The following is a 22,948-nucleotide window of genomic DNA, read 5'->3' on the forward strand; positions in this document are numbered from 1 at the left end:
ATGCCCCCAATGATTATTGCAGTGAGACAGCCTTGCCCCCAATGATTATTGCAGTGAGACAGCAATGCCCCCAATGATTATTGCAGAGTGCCACAGAAATGCCCCCAATGATTATTGCAGTGAGACAGCCTTGCCCCCAATGATTATTGCAGAGTGCCACAGAAATGCCCCCAATGATTATTGCAGTGAGACAGCAATGCCCCCAATGATTATTGCAGTGAGACAGCCTTGCCCCCAATGATTATTGCAGAGTGAGACAGCCTTGCCCCCAATGATTATTGCAGAGTGAGACAGCCTTGCCCCCAATGATTATTGCAGTGAGACAGCCTTGACCCCAATGATTATTGCAGAGTGCCACAGCAATGCCCCCAATGATTATTGCAGAGTGAGACAGCAATGCCCCCAATGATTATTGCAGAGTGAGACAGCCTTGCCCCCAATGATTATTGCAGAGTGCCACAGCATTTGCCCGCAATCATTGCAGAGTGCCAGCGTCGTCCCCCCCCCCCCATGAGACCGGCTTACTTACCTCACGGACGGACGGTCATCACAGCAGCTTATCATCGGTCCGCGGCTCCCTGCATCTTCTCAGTCCTCCCGCCGGCGCCTCCTCGACCAATGGCACGGCATTTGCCATTCGGCCAATCAGGAAGCGGGAGGACCCGCTCCCTGATTGGCCGGAGGAGGATCCATGTGACAATAGCGAATTTTCATTCGCTATTGTCACAGAATGGGCGGGCTCGGCTTCGGGACGCACTGTTCTGCTGCTCCCTGACCCTGGCCGCCAGCTTAGAGGGATCAGCCGGTTCTGCGAACCGGCTGATCCCATCCCACCACTGCCTGTGATTCCTCTGCTGCCAGCCTGGATCGGGGTGGCAACAGGGGTGGCAGGGACTTTTTCTGGGGTGTCAATTGACACCCCAGCTAACCCTCTGGCTCCGCCACTGCATAGAAATAACTATAGAAAATACTATATTTTAGAAATAGAATAGAATAGAAGTACTATATTTTAACATACACTGTCCTGTTCACTTTTTGTTTTTTTTCTGTGACATTCTAGCTGGCTTGTTAACCTCTTTGATGACGCCATTGCATCATCCCTAAGGGAAACTATGCAAAATCAGGTATTTTTATAATTACAGCTTTTTCTGCTTCTAAGATAAATGTAAGATTATTACAATCATGTATTCCTCCTACTGTATTTGCAGAGGTTTATTTTATATTAAAATGAATTAATGAATATCAAATGACATAAGCAGGCTTATTTAACCACTTGCTGACCGCTCACATTGAGGGTACTGCGGCAAAGTGGCTCTCCTGGGCCCAGCGACGTAGACCTACGTCACTGAATCCCGCCCCCTCTCAGGGGCACGCGCGCCGCTGGAGGCTCGCTCCCGCTGTATTCAGACACAGCAGAAGTCGGGCCAGGGGAGGAGAGGCGGTGATCACCGCCGCTCTTCCCCGATCGTCGGGGATCGAGTGAGGAAATCCGCCCGCTTGTGTAAACAAAGCGGGCGGATCTCCTACTGTATGTGACAGTCAGTGACAGATCACAGGATTCAGCATAGTTGAACCTGCGATCTGTGCCTGTGTCACACAACCCCCTCCCCCCACACACGTCAGTAAGCATGAGGCATACATTTAACCCCTTGATCACCAATAAAGTTAACCCCTTCCCTGCCAGTGTCATTATTACAGTAACAGTGCATATTTATAGCACTGATTACTGTAGTAATGTCACTGGTCCCCCCAAAGGTGTCAAAAATTTCAGTTAGGGGTCCGATCTGTCCGCCACAATGTTGCAGTCCCACAAAAAAAAAAAAAAACGCAGATCGCCGCCATTGCTAGTAAAAAAAAAATAAACAATAAAAATTACAAATCTTTCCCGTAGTTAGTAAACACAATAATTTTTGCACAAACCCATCAAAATACGATTATTGTGATTTTTTTTACCAAAAATATGTAGCAAAAAACAAATTGGCCTAAAATGTTAAAAAAATGTGATTGATAGATTTTTTTGGGGGGGGGGAATGTTATATATGTAAAAAATATTGTTTTTTTTTTTTCAAAATTGTCTCTCTTTTTTTCAAAAATTTAAAATCGTACAGGTGATCAAATACCACAAAAAGAAAGCTCTATTTGTGGGGGAAAAAAGGACATAAATTTAATTTGGTTACAGCGCCGCACGACCGCGCAATTGTCCGTTAAAGTAACGCAGTGCCGAATCGCAAAATATAGCCTGGTCAGGAATGGGGTAAAATCTTCCGGTCTTAAAGTGGTTAAAAATACGCTCATTGAGAAATTTTTTTGTCAAGGACAGGTAGCTAAATACATTTTGGCCTAAATATATGACAAAAATTTAATACATTGGATATTTTTTAACAGTCAAAGTAGAAATGTCAATTTTTTCGCAAAATTTTTGCTATTTTTTATTAATATCGCAAAAAATGAAAAGCGCAGATGTGATCAAATACCACCAAAAGAAAGCTCTGTTTGTGGGAAAAAAAAGACGTAAATTTTGTTTGGGTACGGCGTTGCATGACCGCGCAATTGTCAGTTAAATTGGCGCGGTGCCAAGTTGCAAAAAGTGGCCTGGGCGTTAAGCAGGAAAATCCTCTGGGGCTAAAGTGGTTAATATCCAAACGTGCTTTGTAGAAAGTGAAATAATTTATAAGCAAATAGAAAAATGGAGACTGCCAATGCTGACCTCTCCAAGTGAAAACGATAGCTGCCTGGCTGTCATGAATTTCCTCTGGCTTTAATGCTAAAAGTGATTGTAAAGGATTACTCAAATAATTATACACCCTCAATAGAAACACCAAACTAAAATTCAATGGTCATGCCATAGAGCCTATATTGATATTGTCAAAAATGTACACAGCGTATGCACAGAGAGAAGGAGCTCACAGGCCCCCAAATGAAAATAAATACCAATAGACCATAAGTGCAAGACACACAAGGTTCAAAAAACACATAGCTACCAAGAATCATCTCTGGTTAGAGCTACATGTCAAATAGAAGGAATATGTTCATATAAAGGAAACACACTGTTCAGCATCCATACTGACAGCAAGCTGGCCAAGATGCCTGCATCTTCTTGTTTTTAGCTCTGATAAAGTGCTGAGCCCCCGAAACATGTTGGCAAAATAAAAATCTTTTAAAGAGTCTATACAATCTGGTGTGGCGCTACCATCCTTTATATTTCAATGATTTTTATTGATTTCTTATTTTTCAAACAAAGGAAAAAAAAGAGAACAGAAAAAAAGGAAATATAGCATTACATTTCAATAACACCGTATCTACATACCTAAACATGGTATACCACAACCCATCTCAAATCTATGCATAATCCAATTAATGAATCTCGTGGACTCTAATAATGCACTTGTCGCTGAGAGTTGCCCACTGGATTTCTCAATATAGCCAGGCGGGTTCTCCCTATTTCATAAAACATCCACACTACAGCAATATACCATTTAATAATTAATATGGAAAAAAAATGTATTCATTTTTTAATTAGGGTAGCCATCAAATCTCAATAAATATTTTGAAAATTGAACTACATATTCCCTTAGACGGGCTTAAATATTTAGTCCTCTCAGCCATATTGCCCAACTCTTATCAAATTTAATACAAGAAGAATTATTTAATGCCAATAATTGTTCATACTGATAATTCTCCTGTACCAAACATTTAACATCAGAAACATTAGTGGATTCAGAGGATTTCCATTTCCTGAGAATAATATTATGAGCGGCCAGGAGAATTTGAGTCACTAGCTACTAGCCCAGTAGCTTGTAAGATTGGGACAGTCCCACAATATGTGTAGCAATGTCCCTTTTCCACCACAATTACGCCAGCAATCCGAGGAGACTCCAGGTGCTACCATCCTTTAAAACGTCAACAAACCCCTGTATTTTTCTTAAGACAGGCTTTATTTCAGTGATCTGAGGTCACTAAACTGAAATCAAATTGCTTACCCCAAAGCGATATTTTAATTTAAGTGGAGTCTGGTAGGCTAATTCACTCCCGGTGTCCTATATATATCTTGGATACTCCAACATTGGGATCTCCCTGCTGAATGGGGGTGTGATTTTGAGGTGGTGTGGAAACCACACAAAATTCACTGCAAATTCTGCACTGCTTTAGTGTGAACAGAGCCTAAATGACAGGTCCACTGGTTTGTTGAGAAACACAGGCTGGCAGGCATCTGTCATTTAGCAGAAGTAGGGCTAAAAAAGTTAATTTACAAATCTCTAGCTGTTGTCTGTAAAAAAAAATCCCTGCTAGGGTTTTGCAGATGTTTTCCCGGGTGCATTGAACCTCCTACAAACCCAACTTTGCCCGGTTCCCTCATCCCTAATCTCTTGATCTACAAATCACATGCAATTGAACCTCCTACAAACCCAACTTTGCCCGGCTCCCTCATCCCTAATCTCTGGATCTACAAATCATCTGTCATTTTGCAACAGTAGAGCTAAAAAAGTTAATTTAAAAATCTCTAGCTGTTGTCTGCATAAAAAAAAAATCCCTGCTAGGGTTTTGTAGATGTTTTCCTGGGTACATTGAACCTCCTACAAACCCAACTTTGCCCGGTTCCCTCATCCCTAATCTCTGGATCTACAAATCATCTTGACAAGTGGTCTGTATTTTTTTTCACATCATTTTGAGTTACCCAGGTTTGCGACAGATTCACCTTACTCTTCACTTTACTCTTACTAAATTCAATTGTGCTAACATATATCTTCTTTTAGATATGTCCACAGGTTATTGATGGAGTAAATAATTATCTGCAGCCTGTTTTGCAGAGCCTTCCAGGTAGGTAGACTGTCATGTGTGGTCATTGTTATTAAAATGTATGTAAGGTAAAAAAAGAAGTACAGAACTGTTGCAAATGCAGAAAAATACTAGATGATCTGCCAGAAATCCAGTGAACATCTAAAGCCCCGTACACACTCGTCGAAAATTGGCAGGGAATTTTCGGCCAACGTCCGATCTGCCGATTTTCGGCTTGTTAGTATGATGCTTCCGACAACCAACTCCGACTTTTCGGCCGAAAAAAATCTGGTGTGCAGACTATAAAATTTTTGTTGGCCGTCAACACAATGGCCGATTTTCGTGCAGTCAGTACAGATTTCGACAGGGAAAAATCTGATGAGCAAGTCTGGGCATGCTCAGTGAAGAAAAAACACAAAGAAAGCAAACCAACACATGACATCACTTCTGAAGTAGAATTTTGTTGGCCGAGAAAATTCGTGTGCAGTCTAGGCACATTCCAACCAACAAAACACAACTTGGACAAAAGTCGGACGATCGGCCGGCCGATAATCGTTGCGTGTGTACGAGGCTTTACTCCCTGTTTGGGTTAACAACATAGTGCTTTTGCTGCACTAAAATCTCAATCAGTGTCAGCTCTGCTTGCTGGACTTCAAATCTCATTTTATATCTCTCCTCTGTGCCTCTCTACATACATTATTATTATCATTATTATTATTAGTAGTAGTAGTAGTAGTAGTAGTAGTAGTAGTAGTATTATGCAGGAATTTATATAGCACCCACAGTTTGCGTAGCACTTTACAATGTAGAGGGGGGACAGTACAATTACAATACAGTTCCCTACAGAAGGGACAAGAGGGCCCTGCTCATGGATCTTACAATCTAAAGGGAGGAGCAGGTGGTACAAAAGGTTATACCTGCTGGGGGGTGATCTGATGGAGGTGGCTTGGGTACAGTTCTTAGGTGGAGGTGAGGTAGGCTTCCCTGAATAAGTGAATTTTCAGGGATCGTCCAAAGGCGAACAGGGTAGGGGCTGAACAGAAATACTGGGGCAGGAAGTTCCAGAAGTTGCAGAGGCGATGTTGTAGATGGCCTTGTATGATGTGGTTAGTATTTTGAATTTTATACGGTGGGATAGTGGAAGCCAGTGAAGGGATTGGCAGAGAGGAGCAGCAGTCATGGATCGGTTAGTAAGGAGTATTAGTCTAGCAGCAACATTCTTAAGAAACATTCATAGACCAAAGTATGTAAGGGTAGGCCAGTGAGGACAGAGTTATAGTAGTCAAGGCGGTTGTTTAGTGGTGTCGTTAGTTAGAAAGGGGCAAATTCTGAAAATGTTGCGTAAGGGCCGCAAGATGTAGCCAGTGATTGGATGTTTGGGCTGAAGGAGAGGTCTTAGTCTAGGGTTACACCCAGCACCCTGGCATGTATATAGGGATCAATGGTTGTGCCGTTGATTTTGATGGTAAAGTCATGGGGAGGAGCTTGGGGAGGAGGAAATGTTACAAGCTGGGTTTTAGAAAGATTGAGTTTGAGGTAGTGGTGTGACATCCATACAGATATGTCGCTCAGTAAGTTTGTGATACGTGAGGAGATTGAGGGGGTTAGTTGAGGAGTGGAGAGATAGATCTGTGTGTCGTCAGCATAGAGGTGGTATTGGAAGCCATGGGAAGTTATCAACTGGCCCATACATTGATTCCTTTCCAAGACACACAATGCTGCTGTCTTGTTTTCTAAGAACCTGCCCATACACTGTGTATAGGAAAAAGACCCTTGGGAGATATAGTTCTGGGGGAGTGCCTAAATCAGTAAGAACTTACACCCCAGCTTCCACTGCAGGAATTTTACAAGGCTGATGATGACATCACAGAAAGTAATACAAGCTGCTTCTTAATTTAGAAACTAGGTAAAAGAAAAAGTAATGCAGGGATATGCTCTAAAGGGTGCCATAATTAAATGATTTGTCTTGCATTCTTTGGTGAATTACTCTTGAAATAAGGGGAATGTATCCTAATTGGTTTTCTTTTGAAAACTTTCCAAGGCCCCAACAGAAAACTCCCACAGTTTGCTGCAGTCATGCATGCATGCAGTCAGTATGTTGCAGCTAAAGACTGCTATGTGGTGGAATAGAGGGGGCAGAACTTTAATTTATCTGCCCGTCCTCCATTTATAGATCGCTTTTCGTTCATGGAACTATAGTACAGTTTCTATGAATGGAGGAGAGGGGGTGGAAAGGGCAGGCATACTAAGCACTTTTATGTTAACCCCCACAGCACTGTAAGATTACCACTGTGGGGTTATGGGGGGCAGAGGACTTCAGATTTCAACTAGCACAGCCAGGACCAGCACAAAGGAATTTTCTCACTTAAAAAATTACCTTAACTTACACTTTAAAGTAAGAATCAGCATCTATTGACACTTGTGGTTGATCATTGGGTTTGGTTTATGGTAACGTTGCTTGATTGTCTATTGCAAAATATGTTCACGAGGCACTGTAAATACAGGAATTTTTTTTTTTTTTTTTAGTGGTTTAGGAAAGACAGCCCCCCTGGAGCACTAGAAAAATTCCAGTAGAGACAAGGATTTTAGTTAAAACATAAGTGTAATAAGTCAAAGAGAGAACCAAATGAAAAATCTGTATTCTTTATTTATTACAGGTACTTATATAGAGCTGTCAATTTATGCTTTACAAATACTGTATATGTTGTACATTTACATTAGTCCCTGCCCCCCAGGGAGCTTACGATCTAAGGTCCCTAACTCACATTCATACAGTACATATACAATACAAGGCCAATTTAGACAGAAATCAATTAACCTACCAGCATGTCTTTGGAGTGTGGGAGGAAACCAGAATATCCTGAGGAAACCCACACAGGCACAGGGAGAACATGTAGTGCCGTGCTTGGGACTTGATCCGACGACCCTAGTGCCGCTAACCACTTAGCTTTTAGGAGTCCAAAGACTTTATTGTTCAACTAGTTACAACAAGTAGAGGAATAGACGGTCAATGCATTTGGGGGGGGTCACACAATCACCCTTCATCAGAGCTGGGTGAAATGGCAAAAAGTTAAATGGACTCAAAAGTACTTCTAAACAAACTGAACAGCAGGCAGAGGATGTTATAAATACCAGTCAGTGTTGGTGTTCAGAATAAATGTAGCCTGACTCTCACCTGTTCCACCCATCCCCATTGTATCCACTTTTAAAATTGGATACTGGTGTTTCCAAGTATCAGTGCTATGTACAAGGCAGATTAGCAGATCAGGTGGAAATTATTCCAATCAAGGTCGGGTGCGTGTCCGATCCGTAATCTCAACAACACGATACACATGAAGGCAAAGGACCGTACTCCGATACAAAGAAAAACATGAATTTATTCTCAGCTTAGAGTTCCATAAAAACGACTTGAGACATCAGGGACAAGAACCAAAAGGTTGACGCATTTCACTAAATTATATTCGCTTACTCATAACCATGATTACCTTATTTTTATGGAACTCTAAGCGGAGAATAAATTGATGTTTTTCTTTGTATCGGAGTGCGGTCCTTTGCCTTTGTGTGTATCAGTGCTATGTGCTTGAATGGCCACTTACCTGGCCCAGGAACTGTCACTCTGAAAGGTAGGGACCTTGCCTTGCTGTGTGCAGCCATTGACCATTGATTAATAGTTATTTGCATAGTATATTTGTGAAGACTGTAGTTATGGATTGGAGTGGTAGTGGTAGGATTTGGGATGGTAAGCCAAGACACAGAAGATGTCTTCTTAAAACTAGAGAAAAAATGTGGTTTTATTTAAACAGAAGAAAGACGAGTGTTTGTGCTGTCCTTCACATCCCATCTTAGCTAATAAAAGTATGTCCATATATATCTAAAAGTTCATGAAAAACTTGGCTGATGCAGCTCTTAGATTCCCCCAGGGGGCTGGAACATATCTAAACTAAAGACAAAAATAAAACAGATATGACATTAAGGGTGAAGGTGTATGGAGCTGCCTTAGAAAGAGTAAAAAGTGTCTACTAATAACACTAAATCCAATATAAATAAATGATATAGCACACTTCCGGAAAGCTGTGCGTTTCACCGACCGGAAGTGCGTTCCAAGCAAGTGGAAATGATGCAATGACACTCTATGCGTTTCGTAGATATGACGTCATCAGGAGCAGCAATAATATATGATTTACCAAATAGTAGTTACTATTTCACTATATGCAATGTATTGATGCAGTGTGTTACCTTTGGATATTCGATTATATTTATTTTTTTCATTTAGTGACTACCATTTTTCCATTTTTAAATAAGTTTTTGATTACATTTTTTTAATTGATTTATTGACTTATTTATATTGGATTGAGTGTTATTAGTAGATATTTTTTGCTCTTTCTGAGGCAGCACCATACACCTTCACCCTTAATTTCATATCTCCTATATATCCCCTTGTGGGACTATATATAGAAGGGAGGCCGCAGCCAGTTTAGTACATCCACAGCGCGGATTTTTTGTTACACAAAAATAAAGGAGAGCATATGATTGCCCTAGTGTAAAATCATTTATTAAGTGGATACTAAAAAACTTTTATCCAATGCACTCACAGGAACCATGATTAGACCAGCTTATCATACTGTTCCTCCCTGCCTCTCCTGGGTGATAATCCTGATGGCCTGTGAAGGAGATGCTCATGTTTGCTGCAAGGGAGCCTGAAAACTTCAAAGACTCCCAGTGAAGCCGCTGCCACACCGCCCACCGTGCGCACGCACCTAGCCTGGCCAGTGCCTAGCAAAGAGATGAACAGTAACGTTAGCAAGGAGGGGAGGGGGGAGGAGCACACTAACATGGTTACTATGATGACGCGTTTCAGATGTGTGGCCTCCTGTTTTAAGTCGAACCCATTGGAAACAAGGTTGTGTATTATCTAAAAAACATTTCACACTGGACCAGGTAACCTCTGATCAACTCAGATTATACTGATATTCTAAAAAAACAAAATTATAAAAAAAAGTTTTACTTTACCTTGTGTTACTGTTTACTTTTTTGAATGTGCAAGGCCAAAATCTGAACTTGTTTAAAATGATCTTCTAGCCTTTCATCTTTTATATGGATTCTAACCAAATTCTGTCCTTTTTGGCCATTCATCATTGATCAGTTTCAATTACTGGTAGATATTTTTCTTCTGATAATTCTGATGTATCTCATAATTACATAGAAAATTTTTTTTGTTTTTAGTTTCAGTAAAACTCGATGATGTGGCAGCTATTGATTACTCACTGACGGGGCCTCCAACTGTGACGCCTGGAAATTTGGATGTGCACATGAAGGTACAGTGTCAGTTGACACTTGTGTTTATAATCCCATTTGAGATTGGCTCATATTTAGCTACAGATAGGCAAATGATTTCCTGGGAATACTAAACAGAACCCTCCCTGAGATTCCCCTACAGGCTTGAAGTTAAAAGTCTCTTTAACGCACATGTGTCAAACACAATGCCCGCTGGCTGAATCTGGCCCTCTGGGCCATTTCAAGTGGCCCTCACACCTCTCCTAGAGCTTCAGTAGAGCTCCAGCAGTCCTTTGGGCCTACTCCAGACCCTTCACTTTCTGCTTCCTAGCTCTGCTCCCAGCTTCTTCCCACCAGCAACACGAGGTAAGGGGGTGCACTTTGATGTAAGGGGGGGAGTGGGGGGACTCTTGACATCTGGTGTAAGGGGGTTGGAATACTCTAGTCTTCTAGTATTACAGATACAACCGGCCCTTTGTGGGAAATCATAATGCTGATGCGGCCCTCGATGAAGTTGAGTTTGGCACCCCTGCTTTAACCCATTCCTGCCTTAACTTAGATCAGTTCTCTAGATGCACTGGAATACTATTGCCATGAAAAAAGTACCTCCATGCCATATGGCAATACATACACTGTAGAATGAGCTGCCTGCCGGTGGTTGGCACGCTGAACCTGTTGAAGATTAAACAGGAGCTGAAATGGGCACAGAGTAAATATTTTGGCCCTAAGTGCTACTCTTTCAGTTAGGGCCTCATTCACACTTTCAAATGGGGCCATGTGCAATCTTGTGCGGGAACCCCAGATGCTTGCATGTAATCAATAAAGAAGTACATACCTGTGTTGATGCGTCCAGGGACAATCTTTTTCATGTAATTGCTCCATGAGCAATTACATGTGAGCAGATGCGATCAGCTGCAGAAGTTGCAAGCCTCCCGTTGCTTTAGGCTACATTCACACCTGAGCGTAGCGTTTTTTTACCACGATTTACTGGCGTTTTTACAGGCGTTTTTTGTGCAGGTGTTTTTAGATTGAATAGAGACCAATGGAAAATGCCTGTAATCTGCCCAAAAAGAAGCTCATGTACTTTTTTGAGCATTGGGCGTTTTGCTCACAGCGTCAAAACGCTCAGATGTGAACAGGGGCTATTGAAATGAATAGGATTTGTCTTGTTGGGTGTTTTGAGAGCTGATCCTAGAGCAGAAAAACTCCCCAAAAACGCCCCAAAACGCCTACATGTGAACGGAGCCTTAGGTGGGGCCTCCTCCCGCAGCTAATCACCAGCAACCACCGTTGGGGTTCCCACATATGATCGCACACGGCCACATTTGCAAGTGTGAATAGGGCCAATGCTTTTGTCAGGACTTTACTGTATATTACAGTTTTAAACCTCATATCTGCACTGTCACAGCTACAAGGAAAGCTGTTGGAATTTTCCCAGTCTTTTCCAAGGTTCGCCAAATTAATTATCACTTTTTCATAAAAGAAAAAGGAAAAAAATCTCAGTTGCTGTACATGGAGAAAAATAGGATTGCTTCATTTTTCAAAGCATAAAAGATTAAATCTAATTGGTGACTATGGGTAACAACTCTTTATAGTAATATGTTTTTGTTCTCACCTTTTTGTTAAAAATAGCATAAAGAGCAGTTTTTCTTTTCAGCATGCCCCAAGCTCTTGGTTTTCAATTTGATATTTCATGAAAAGCAGCACTACAAGGCAGAATGCCATATGTATTATAGTGTAATTAGCTACTTTTCAAAGACAATAGTTCAGCCTTGCTTAACCTTTTTTTAACAAATATCTTTCAGATTTCAGGGTACCCTAGCTAATATATACACTGCTCAAAAAATTAAAGGAACACTTTTTAATCAGAGTATAACATTAAATCAATTAAACTATTGGGTGTTTGATCTGGTCAGTTAAGTAGCAGAGGGGGTTGTTAATCAGTTTCAGCTGCTTTGGTGTTAATGAAATTAACAACAGGTGCACTAGATGGGAAACCAATAGATGACCTCCAACACAGAAATGGTTTCAAAGGTGGAGTCCACTGACATTATTTTTCCCTACTCATCTTTTATGACTGTTTTTCACTAGTTTAGCATTTGGCTAGGGTCAGTGTCACTACTGGTAGTATGGGGCTATTCCTGGACCCTATAGAGGTTGCACAGGCAGTCCAACTCCTCCAGGATGGCACATCAATATCAATACATGCCTTTGCCAGAAGGTTTGCTTTGTCTCCCAGCACAGTCTCAAGAGCATGGAAGAGATTCCAGGAAACTGGCAGTTACTCTAGGAGAGCTAGACAGGGCCGTAGAAGGTCCTTAAACCATCAGCAGGATGGGTATCTGCTCCTTTGTGCAAGGAGGAACAGGATGAGCACTGCCAGATCCCTAAAAATTACCTTCAGCATGCCACTGGTGTGAATGTCTCTGACCAAACAATCAGAAACAGACTTCATGAGGGTAACCTGAGGGCCTGATGTCCTCTAGTGGGCCCTGGGCTTACTGCCCAGCACCGTGGAGCTTAAATGGCATTTGCCTTCGAACACCAGAATTGGTAAGTCTGCCACTGGCACCCTGTGCTTTTCACAGATGAGAGCAGGTTCACCATGAGCACATGTGACAGACGTGAAAGGGTCTGGAGAAACCATGGAGAATGTTATGCTGCCTGTAACATTGTTCAGCATGACTGGTTTTGTGGTGGGTCAGTGATGATCTGGGGAGGCGTATCCATGGAGGGATGCACAGACCTCTACAGGCTTAACAATTGCACCCTGACTGCCATTAAGTATCGGGATGAAAACATTGGACCCATTGTCAGACCCTCACTGGTGCAGTGGGTCCTGATGCACAACAATGCCCGGCCTTATGTGGCGAGAGTATGCAGCCAGTTCCTGGAGAATAAAGGAATTGATACTATTGAATGACCCCCCACGCTCGCCTGACCTAAATCCAATAGAACACCTCTGGGACATTATGTTTCGGTCCATCCGACACCACCAGGTTGCACCTCAGTCTGTTCAGGAGCTCAGTTAGGCCCTGGTCCAGATCTGGGAGGAGATACTCCAGGACACCATCTATCTTCTCATTAGGAGCATGCCCCAATGTTGTCAGTCATACATATAAGCTTGTGGGGGGCCATACAAACTAATGACTACCATTTTGAGTTGCTGCAATGAAATTTCAGCAAACTGGACTAGCCTGCTGCATAATTTTTTCACTTTGATTTCAGCCTTCTGTAGGTTGATCATTTTCATTTTCATCAAATGATGTGGCATCCTTTCATTCCTAACAGGTTACCCAGTCCATATCAATATAGATATCCAACATGAGATCTGATGTGTTTTAAAAGTGTTCCTTTCATTTTTTTTTGAGCACTGTATTATATCTACATATGAGTGAGCCGGCCCCATAGGGTCCAAGCAGTGGCTGCCTGTAATTGGCCCCAGTGCAGCATCACTCCAGCAGAGTGGAAGAGCACAGTGCCATGGCAGTCTAACTCTCTCCTCTGCTTACACCCCTCCCTCTGAGCAAAGCTCACCCTCTCTCCAAGATCTAATAACAACATGATGTCAGCGCCCAATATAAGTGTCAGCGACGTGCAATAAGTGTCAATATACCAACACTGATGTACACACATGTAAATATGTAAAGCAATTAAAAAGTCCTAAACCATCTTGTGCTCATATTGTGAAAAATAATATAAAGTGGTGCTGATTTGCTAAATATCCAAAAATATTTTCAATGTGACAAATATCATAAAATGCCCATAATGATCAAGATGTCAAATCAGAACGAAAAATGTAAAAAGTAGTGTGACAGGTGTGCAATAGGCCTCCACCAAGTGGCTACAATGCAAACTCACCAGAAGTAGTAGCTGTCTATATTATAGGACAGCAATTATGGCTTCAGATCATGTTATCTTTCATCACATGCTATGTCAGGTCTTCCAAACATCCAATAGGATAAACATCCAATAGGATAATATATAAGCCGATCACATCGGATGAATATTTTATATAATTTTTTACAATACGAGCACCAGATAGTTTGGGACTTCTTAATTGCTTTGCATATTTATATGTGTGTTTTACACATTGGATATTTGAGGGTTATGTTAATGCTTTGATTATAGTGCTGCAATCGTTATTTCCCTATATCTCTCCAAGATCTACTGGAGGGGGGGGGGGGGGCTGTCAGGTTGGCTGTACTGGGCTCCATGATATTTAATGGTGACCAGTATGGATTTCTCCTTCTGAATCCAGCAGGTGAAATATTGTTTATGCCCCTGTGATGACCCCACAGGGGCTAAGAAGGGGAATAAAACAACACTGGAACAATTTAAGTGTTCCTTACTCAAAAAAACATAAAGTGTAAAGAACTCTCAAAGAAAAATAATATTTTTTCATATAAATCACATGTGCATGTCAAACCTTATAAGGCATGTTCTGAAGTCATTATTTCATAACTCTTATTTACAACCAGAAAAATACACACTTTTACAATATAAATAAGAATATAAGTATGAATGCAAAGTCCAAGAAAGATAATAATCCCACGAAGTGTCAAAGTCAACTTCACCGTGCCTTTCAATTCTCTGTAAAATAAAGTGCACCAACCACTAACACTCGTAGGGTTGGCACCTCATCCCTTTAAACCCATACACATATTAATTACACAGATTCTGAGGCTAATTCAATGCAGATAAGGCACTGAGTTTAATCACCACCTTAATCAGCCACCGAACCTGTGTAATAATGTGTGTTCGGGTTTAAAGGGATGAGGTGGCAACCCTAAACACTTGTGTCCTCAAGGGTGTTCCCTCACCTTAGGAGTTGGACCCCGACTATGTAATATGGAGGTCAAACAGCGCTTTTTATACATCCCAAACACACACTCCAAAGGAGCACAACAAAGGGTTTCACTAGACACTTTCTTTCTTGTAATGCTTTCTATACTGGTGCACTCAAAAAACAAAGGAGGCGCCATAGTGTGAAACCAGTGAAAATCTATTTGATAAAAAAGAGAAATATCCACTCTTAGTAATGTTTCTTTAAATGGACTCTCATATACAAACTGAATGAAGTAATGCAAGATGGCGCAGATGCTCCTCCTGACGTAATGACGTCATGGAACTCCGCCCGCCTGACACGTTGCTTCCCTGCAACTTTGAGAGTTCTTTACACTGTATGTTTTTTTTGAGTAAGGTGTGCTTTACTATTTTTTGAGATTATATATTTTTTGTAACGTGGTGATAAGCACTATTTTAGTGTTAGCAGCTCCTTTTGGTTCACTTACTGTAATAGCTGGTGTGGGTGTGATTTTCACTCAAATTATTTTGTATAGCAGCGCAGGGATTTTTTAAAATATATTTTAACACTGGAACAATGTATGTCAAAAAACTTTAAAAGGAGGATGCTAAGCAAGAGGAGAGGGAAATGGTGCATATTTTTTTTCTTAACTGTTTTCTGGAATGGGTTTAAAATTAATTCTTTGTAAGGAACATATGAGAAAGTCTTTTTGCAGATGTCTTTGTGACTAACAAACTTGTTCAAAACTTTTATCCACAGGGTGAAGTTTTTGAAAAAGCACACCGTGCCACACCACCGTTTTCACCACCACCGTTGTCTCTACCGGATGATCACAACCTGATGGTCTACTTTGCTGTCTCTGATTACTTATTTAATACCGCTGGGTATGTCTATCAGTCAGCGGGAAAGCTTGTCTTCAATGTGACTGATGACATGGTAAGAAAGCCAATTATAAAAATACTGCATTCATCATTTACCGAGCAGTGATGTTGTGTAATAGGCCAGTAAATTCAGCAAGAGTCGATTATGCCTGAAAAAACATGTTCTGATATCTGGAAAATGAATTGTTTCATCATGCTTTCAGTAATTACTGGGATCATGGAAAAATATCCTGATTTTAAAGGATTACTCATAGCCATTATTCAATAATTAAAATTGGCAGCCATATTTGTTTATCGTGTTTAAACCACAATAGCAACTTTTTTTTTTTTTTTTATTGATTTTATGAAGTGAGACAGCATAAAATAATAAACTGTGTAAAATTGCTCCAAACTAATACCAAGCAGCTTCAGCTGCTCCAGCATTAGCATGCTGAATATCCAGACCATAAAAAAGCAGTCTGGCTCTAAGAAGTCCCATGTCCACCTTGTCAGACCGCTGACACCAGGACTGCTTCTCTCACATAGACTGCAATGGTCCATGCTACCAGGGGAGGGCTGATAAGCATTAGTGGGGAGCATAATTTCATTTGTTAAAAAAAAAAAAAAAACATACAATGAATAGTTTATTTTTATACAACCTCATTTTATAGGTAAATTTGAAAAAATAAAGTTTCAGGTAAGGCTTTAGAGCCGGTTCACACTACTCCGACTTGGGACGCGACTTGTGTGCCCTCTTGTCATTACAAATTCAATGTAAATGAATGAGAGCCGTCTTAATATACACTACTGAAGTCGCTCAGACTTCAGAAAAGGTTCCTATACTTCTTCAAGGCGACTTCTATCCGACTTGTGTACATAGACTTCAATGGGAGTCGCCTCTATGTCGGATCCTTATCTATTTGCAAGCGACTGTGATCAGACTTTCCAGGAAGAAGAAAAAGATTACCTAGGCATTCCCCACAGACAAAGTCGCCTATCTTACAAGTCTTTTATAAGTCTCTTCAAAGTCAAGCTAAAAAGTCGCTCCTTCATGGGGCAACTTTCTGGTCGCGGTAGTGTGAACCGGCTCTTAAGCCTCAGCATTTTAAGTTAACACAGAATGTTTTTCTAAAAATGAGTGGATTATCTTTCATAATGATAGAGAACAATCATAACTAAAAAAACTTTTTTTGAAAAGAAAAGAAAAGGCATTTCAGCCTATATTTGTAAGTGCAAGAATAGGCTAAATCAACGTAAAGCTGAATTCCTAGAATTAGAAAAACTCTACCTTTGCAGTTGCCTCATGGGTTATTTCTTCATTTACTGTAGGTTCCAAAAGGTTCTCCACTGAGACTGAATACCTCAGCCTTTGGGATATTAATACCACAGGTAAAGTATGGTACCCAAAATTGGGCATAGTAGAATATTAACTACTTGTGATGGTAACAAAAATGTGTATAATATTTGGGTCCATATTTGGAACCGTCAGTGGCCTTTTGTTTTAACATGAGGTTCGCTTTTGCACCTGCATTTGTTGTGCCATTCTTCTGATCAGATCTATGTTGTAACTCTTACGCACCTTTCACACAAGTGGTCCGATAGGACTCGCCTGTCTGTTTTTCAGGCGGACCTAATTGGACCCTATATTGTCCTCTATGGAGTGGCGGATGTAAACAGACTTGTGTCCGATTGCATCCGCCTACCTCCAGTGTGATCCAGCAAAAGCAAACGGAGGGGGATCTATTCCCACCCATCTGGCCGGATCAGAGGGCAGTCGGGTGTAAACGGAAAGCCGGTCCATTTACATCCCACTGCCCATAGAGCAGAACAGGCTGTGTCCATGTCTTCTCTGCATAGTGGACACTAACCTGTCATCTGTCCGCTCCATTCAGCTCAGCAGGGGATCAGTGGACAGATCTCCAGCTGAGAAAACATATCTGGCCCATGTGAAAGGGGCCTTATAGTGTATTCTACTGCAGAGATCTGGCAGCCAATTTATGGTGGGTCACAGTATTATTCCAAAAGTACATGGGAACTTTACATAGCATGCTCAACTCAGCTGCTCCCTAGCGGCATGAATAGCCATGTCTCTCTGCCTAGTATCTTCTTCAAATTCAGACAGGAGGCATGGTGTTAAAGTATGTAGAACTATGATCTCCCATTACAGTTTTCTCTTAGTCCCCCTGCAAAGTTCCACAGATATCTGTTGATCTTGCCAGTGCAAGTCCACCTAATGTAGATAAATTTGATGGTGTGGCAACAACATTGTGCTGCTCCTGAGTTCAGAGCAGAGTTTCCACTTTTATGTAAGCTGTACCTGCTTGCACAGCGAGATGAAAAACATGTTGCAGGGGATGTGGCTATCAACAATGTTAATGATTCACAAGCCTCTACCTCAGGGGTCTCCAAACTATGGCCCTTCAGTTGTTCAGGAACTTCAATTCCCATCATGCCTAGTCATGTCTGTGAGTGTCAGAGTTTTACAATGCCTCATGGGATGTGTAGTTCCGCAACAGCTGGAGGGCCGTAGTTTGGCGATCCCTGCTGTAGCTTGTCAGTCAATACCTGACCACACCTAGCCCTGTCCTTTACCAGACTGGAAGTAATAGAATCTCTCCAGCAGAGCCTCTCGCAGCAGTAAAACCAAACAAGGGATCTAAAAAAACGTTTTGGCAATAGATTAACTTTAAACCAGGGTCTCCATTTCTGAAATCTCTGCCTTGGTGCATTTTCTTTCAGAATTATACTGAAAAAAAATTAATAATAATGCAAAGTAAACTGACTTTCTGAAGATCATTCCTATATTTTTTATTTTTTTTTAGTTGGAAAAGATGTACCCAAATATGCTCATGAAGCTAGTAATTACCTCGCACTCTGCTCCATCTCTGAATATCAACCCAGGAAATGTGAGCATGGCACCATTGGTGGACATCCAGGCCTATGCAATACTTCCAAACTCATCCCTGGCTCCTCTCTTCCTTTTAAACCTGGTCAGTAACCTCCTTTATGAAAGGTCATTCATGCTAAGGTCATGTTGAAATGTTTTTCCCTGCACCATCCATAGTCTTGAATATAGTAGGGAATAGTTAAAACTCTAGATATAACAATTTTTTTCTGTCTTTGTCCCATTGAGGAGATTTCCCTTCACTTCCAGTGCTAAAACACAGTAGAAGGTAGAGGAAATCTGTCCAAAATCCCCATTTAGGACTCATTCACACCATAAATTTGCAATACCATGCATGCTACTCTGTATGTTACCTCAGTGAGCACCCTACACCTGCCAATGGGCATGCGTTTCTGTTAAGCTCAAGAATACATTGAAGAACCCTGCAGTGTTTTGCCAACAATTAGGGCATGCACGTCGGTCGGAAGGTGCATGGAGTTTTTATTTAGAATGAATCCTACGAGATCAGGCCAGGACACTTAGGAAAATTTAAAAATGGGGAAACAGCACCATCATAAATACAAATACTATGTTGCCTGTAAGGTTCTTGCCAAAATAACCTGAAACCATAAGTAAAAAGCACAAAAAATATTATACCGATGGGGGTAAAGCCCCGCAAAGGTATAAAATAGAGGTTAATAACAAGGCAAGTTCAACAGGTATGTGATGGAAAAAAGATGCACACATTTATTGAACATAGTTAGAACTAAAAAAGGTTCTATAACATCAAACAACACAGTGTGTACATACACCAACCCCTAAGGGCCATACATGCACCACCCAACAGGACGGATAACATAAAACATGAATGGACACATAGAGGTGAAGGCAAAAAAAGAGACAAAAAAAGAGACAAAGACAAAAACAAAGAAGTCACATAATAGCATCCGGTCGCAGTGGAATATGTGCAATAATAGGTCAGCACGGAAATTCCTTGAAAATTGCAATGATTATTGTTCAAGTAGAAATAGATCAATTATTGCACTTAACCCGCAAATAGGCTAAATCTGGCTAAAAGGGAAACTAAACGTATATGGCCTTGTATGACATAACATCCATGTTGTCACAAGTGAAATTCCATGGTCAGTAGAATGTTCTACAATGGCCAAAGGGAAAACCCAGCGGATGATGTCCTTGGTGGATAATGACGGCAAGTTTCCTCAAATTGGCTGGGCCGCTATTGCATGTAGCAACATTGTACGGGTATAGTAAGGGCTGTTGTGGCAGTGAGCAGTGAATAACAGCTGCAAGAATGGATGCTGAGTGCTGGATAAAAGTGTAGTATACAGTTCTAAATATGGTATGCAGTTATATGGGGAATAGGGTATAATATACAGTTCCAATGGGTAAAATACCAGTGAGTCTTACCGTCCCACTGTCAATGTCTTTGATTCACGGGACACCACAATGATGACTGTCAACAGTGTGCAAATGTTGATATAAGCAAAGCCCTCTCAGGAAAGTGAGCGATCATGCCACCATGTCATTGTTGATCTATCCAGGTAAGTAGAGGGGGGGGGGATACAAGCAAGGTCCCATACAGCATCCACAGTGCTGGTCAGCTCTGGCTGCCCATGGCCCGCACCAATCCAGAAGTTCAGTCACGGCCATTTGCGCCAGTGCGCAAGTCAAATCAGGCTTCCGCTGTCTCTGTCCATGATGTATGAGTGACGTTGATGCGTTTCACTATGTGCTTGCGTAGTTTCTTCAGGATAGCGTGTTTCTCCAGGACACTTAGGATGCATTGTTGGACGTTAAAAGGATGGATGGTAAAGAGTGTGGTAATGTTGAGTCAGTTTCCTCTACCTTTAGTATAAGCAACAGGATCCGCCAGGAATGGCCCATTTTGTCTCTGATCTTTGTACTAGTTCTGGAACCTCTATTTTGTCATATCAGGAATACCCGCACATAAGGGATATACAAAGGCTGAGCCCCTACCATAGTTGCGGTTTACGCCGACGACTTATTATTTTCTCTAACGAATACCGAACTCACTATCCCTAACCTGCCAAAAAACGCTTAAGACATGTGCGTCCATTTCCAATTATAAAATAAATTAGCAAAAATCGATGGCAATGAATGTGAACATACCCCCTGACAAGCTCCGGAACATGACACAACTTCCCATGGGCCAACCATAAGCTCAAATACCTGGGTATTTACCGGCTTACACCATCAATATCCAATATTTTTAAGGAAAGCTTTCTTCCGTGGTTGCCAAAGACTAAGGAAGACCTTAAGCACTGGCACCAACTATCCTTTACTTGGTTTGGGTGGAACAGCATTCTGAAGATCACTGTTCTACCCTGAAGAAGTCATCTGGGTGTGACGTAACGCTTAGGGCGCGAGCGGAGGTATACCAGAAGTGACGTCAATACGGAAACGAATTCGGTACTCATGGATTGTTGCCGATTTTCATGTTTCAAATGTGAGTTTTTAGCTGCTTGTTTTAAGAAATGTTTTAAGAAATTGTTCCAAATGATATCACACTATGAGAGTATCTTTCATATACACGCCATCTCCCCATCTCGGATAACATGGAGAGAGGACACTTAGGACCCTTAGGAGCACCCTAGAGTACTTACTTCCATCATAGAGAGCAGTGGACTGAGAAAGAATACAGAGGACCCCTAGAGGCGAGCTGAATACACAGCATTACTATCAGGAGTTATTACTTCATGCTTATTTAAAGCAACCTTCAGGTGAGAGGCCAGAGAGCACAGCGGTGTTACTGGGAAGAGGGGAAGAATACACTATTATATGAACATTCAGAATCAAATGGTGAAGGGATACACCATGAATATATAACGAGGAGTCGAGGACTATGTAAATCTGAGCAGTTATACTCATTTAATTCCTTTACTTATATATATCACGGTATCTGTTAATATTTGAATCTACAGGTGTTAAGTGCACATTGGCTCTATTTATGGATTTGCACATTGCACGTTATATATGCGATAATCTATGTGCCTTTTATTTTATCTGAGTCACATTATTTTAAGTTTGTGGATTTGAACAGATATTTAGCTTACATTTTTTTTTTCACCCTTTTACTTGATCCTTATATAAATTACACACAGGATATTGCATGTTCTAATTGGCAGCGCAGCACTATTCACTATATTGTTCATCCAAGACTGTTTTACCTGCTGTAGATGCTGCTCCCGCGCACTGTTCTCCCAGCAGTAAGGGGGAAATTTTTACACTTTCTCTGGGATAATAAAACGATAAGGATCTCTTAGCCCTCGTGAAGATGTATGGTGGCATTTGATTTCCAGGTCCAACTAAATATTACTATGCGTATGCTGTCCACCTGACAAGAACTCTTGCCTGGATCAAGCATTCCTGGGAGAAGGGCTGAGTAGGGCTGGAACCCACATTGTCACTGCAAACCCTTCTGTGGCAAAATGCATTGTTCCAACAAACATCAAATCTCATCCCATGATTGTAACCACTCTCCTGATCCTAAATAAGGCTGGATGCCTCTCTAGATCCCTCTCTTCCACTTTTACTTCTTTATCTCCAGTTATCGGGGCACTAGATTTCATCCCAGGTTTGATGGATCATAAATTCAAAGCTTTTCTTCATACTAACCAATTTAGAGTCTGCCATTTCACCCGGGGAATACACTGGAGCTTTATAGAGCAGTGGTCCTCAACCCCGGTCCTCAGGGCCCACTAACAGGCCAGGTTTGCAAGATAACTGAAATACATCCCAGGTGATATAATTTGCTGCTCAGTGAATGCAGAACTCTAGTCTGCATCTCCCCAAGGTAATACTTAAAATCTGGCCTGTTAGTGGGCCCTGAGGACCGGAGTTGAGGACCACTGTTATAGAGGACATGAGAAATATGGTGTCAACCCCTCTAGATTACTGGAGGGCTTTACAGATTCACCATTATTTGACATCCTCTTCAGGTGGGGGATTTCCAAGAGGTCCAATCACTGCTTTTGAGGATTACTGTCTGGATCTGTACCCTTCACGCCATGCCCTCTCCAAAACTTACTCTATCCTGTTTAAACCTTTAGAAGGCTATGTGCCACCCTTTATATGAAAATGGTAATGGGACTTAGATTTGACATGCACTAATAAACATTAATACCGTATCCTGTACTTTGCTCATCCCTCCTCTTTAGCTAGTAGGCTTCAAGAATCGGGATATAAAGATCTGTTGTGATGATACAGGGTACCTACCCTTTTGCACAGGATCTACCCCGCAGTATTACTGATGTGTTGGCGTTGCCAACAAGACAATGGTACCATGCTACATATTTTGTGGACATG

At 41.4% G+C, this 22,948-nt stretch overlaps 1 protein-coding gene across 2 annotated transcripts in view; it reads left to right on the forward strand.

The window, feature by feature from the left end:
• LOC309566742 (bactericidal permeability-increasing protein-like) overlaps nt 1-22,948 on the forward strand; it is a 74,335-nt gene that overhangs the window by 29,044 nt on the left and 22,343 nt on the right. For both annotated transcript variants that reach the window (XR_014225894.1, XM_082272016.1), the window contains exons 5-10: nt 1,061-1,124; nt 4,755-4,818; nt 10,000-10,091; nt 15,617-15,793; nt 17,047-17,106; nt 18,540-18,707. Coding sequence is in view for 1 of the 2 variants with exons in the window: in XM_082272016.1 (XP_082128142.1) it covers nt 1,061-1,124; nt 4,755-4,818; nt 10,000-10,091; nt 15,617-15,793; nt 17,047-17,106; nt 18,540-18,707 (625 nt within the window). In the remaining variant the exon portion in view is untranslated. The remainder of the gene's footprint in view (nt 1-1,060; nt 1,125-4,754; nt 4,819-9,999; nt 10,092-15,616; nt 15,794-17,046; nt 17,107-18,539; nt 18,708-22,948) is intronic.

The sequence above is a fragment of the Pelophylax lessonae genome (assembly GCF_965119305.1).
Source record: "Pelophylax lessonae genome assembly, chromosome: 11".
Taxonomy (NCBI): Eukaryota; Metazoa; Chordata; class Amphibia; order Anura; family Ranidae; genus Pelophylax; species Pelophylax lessonae.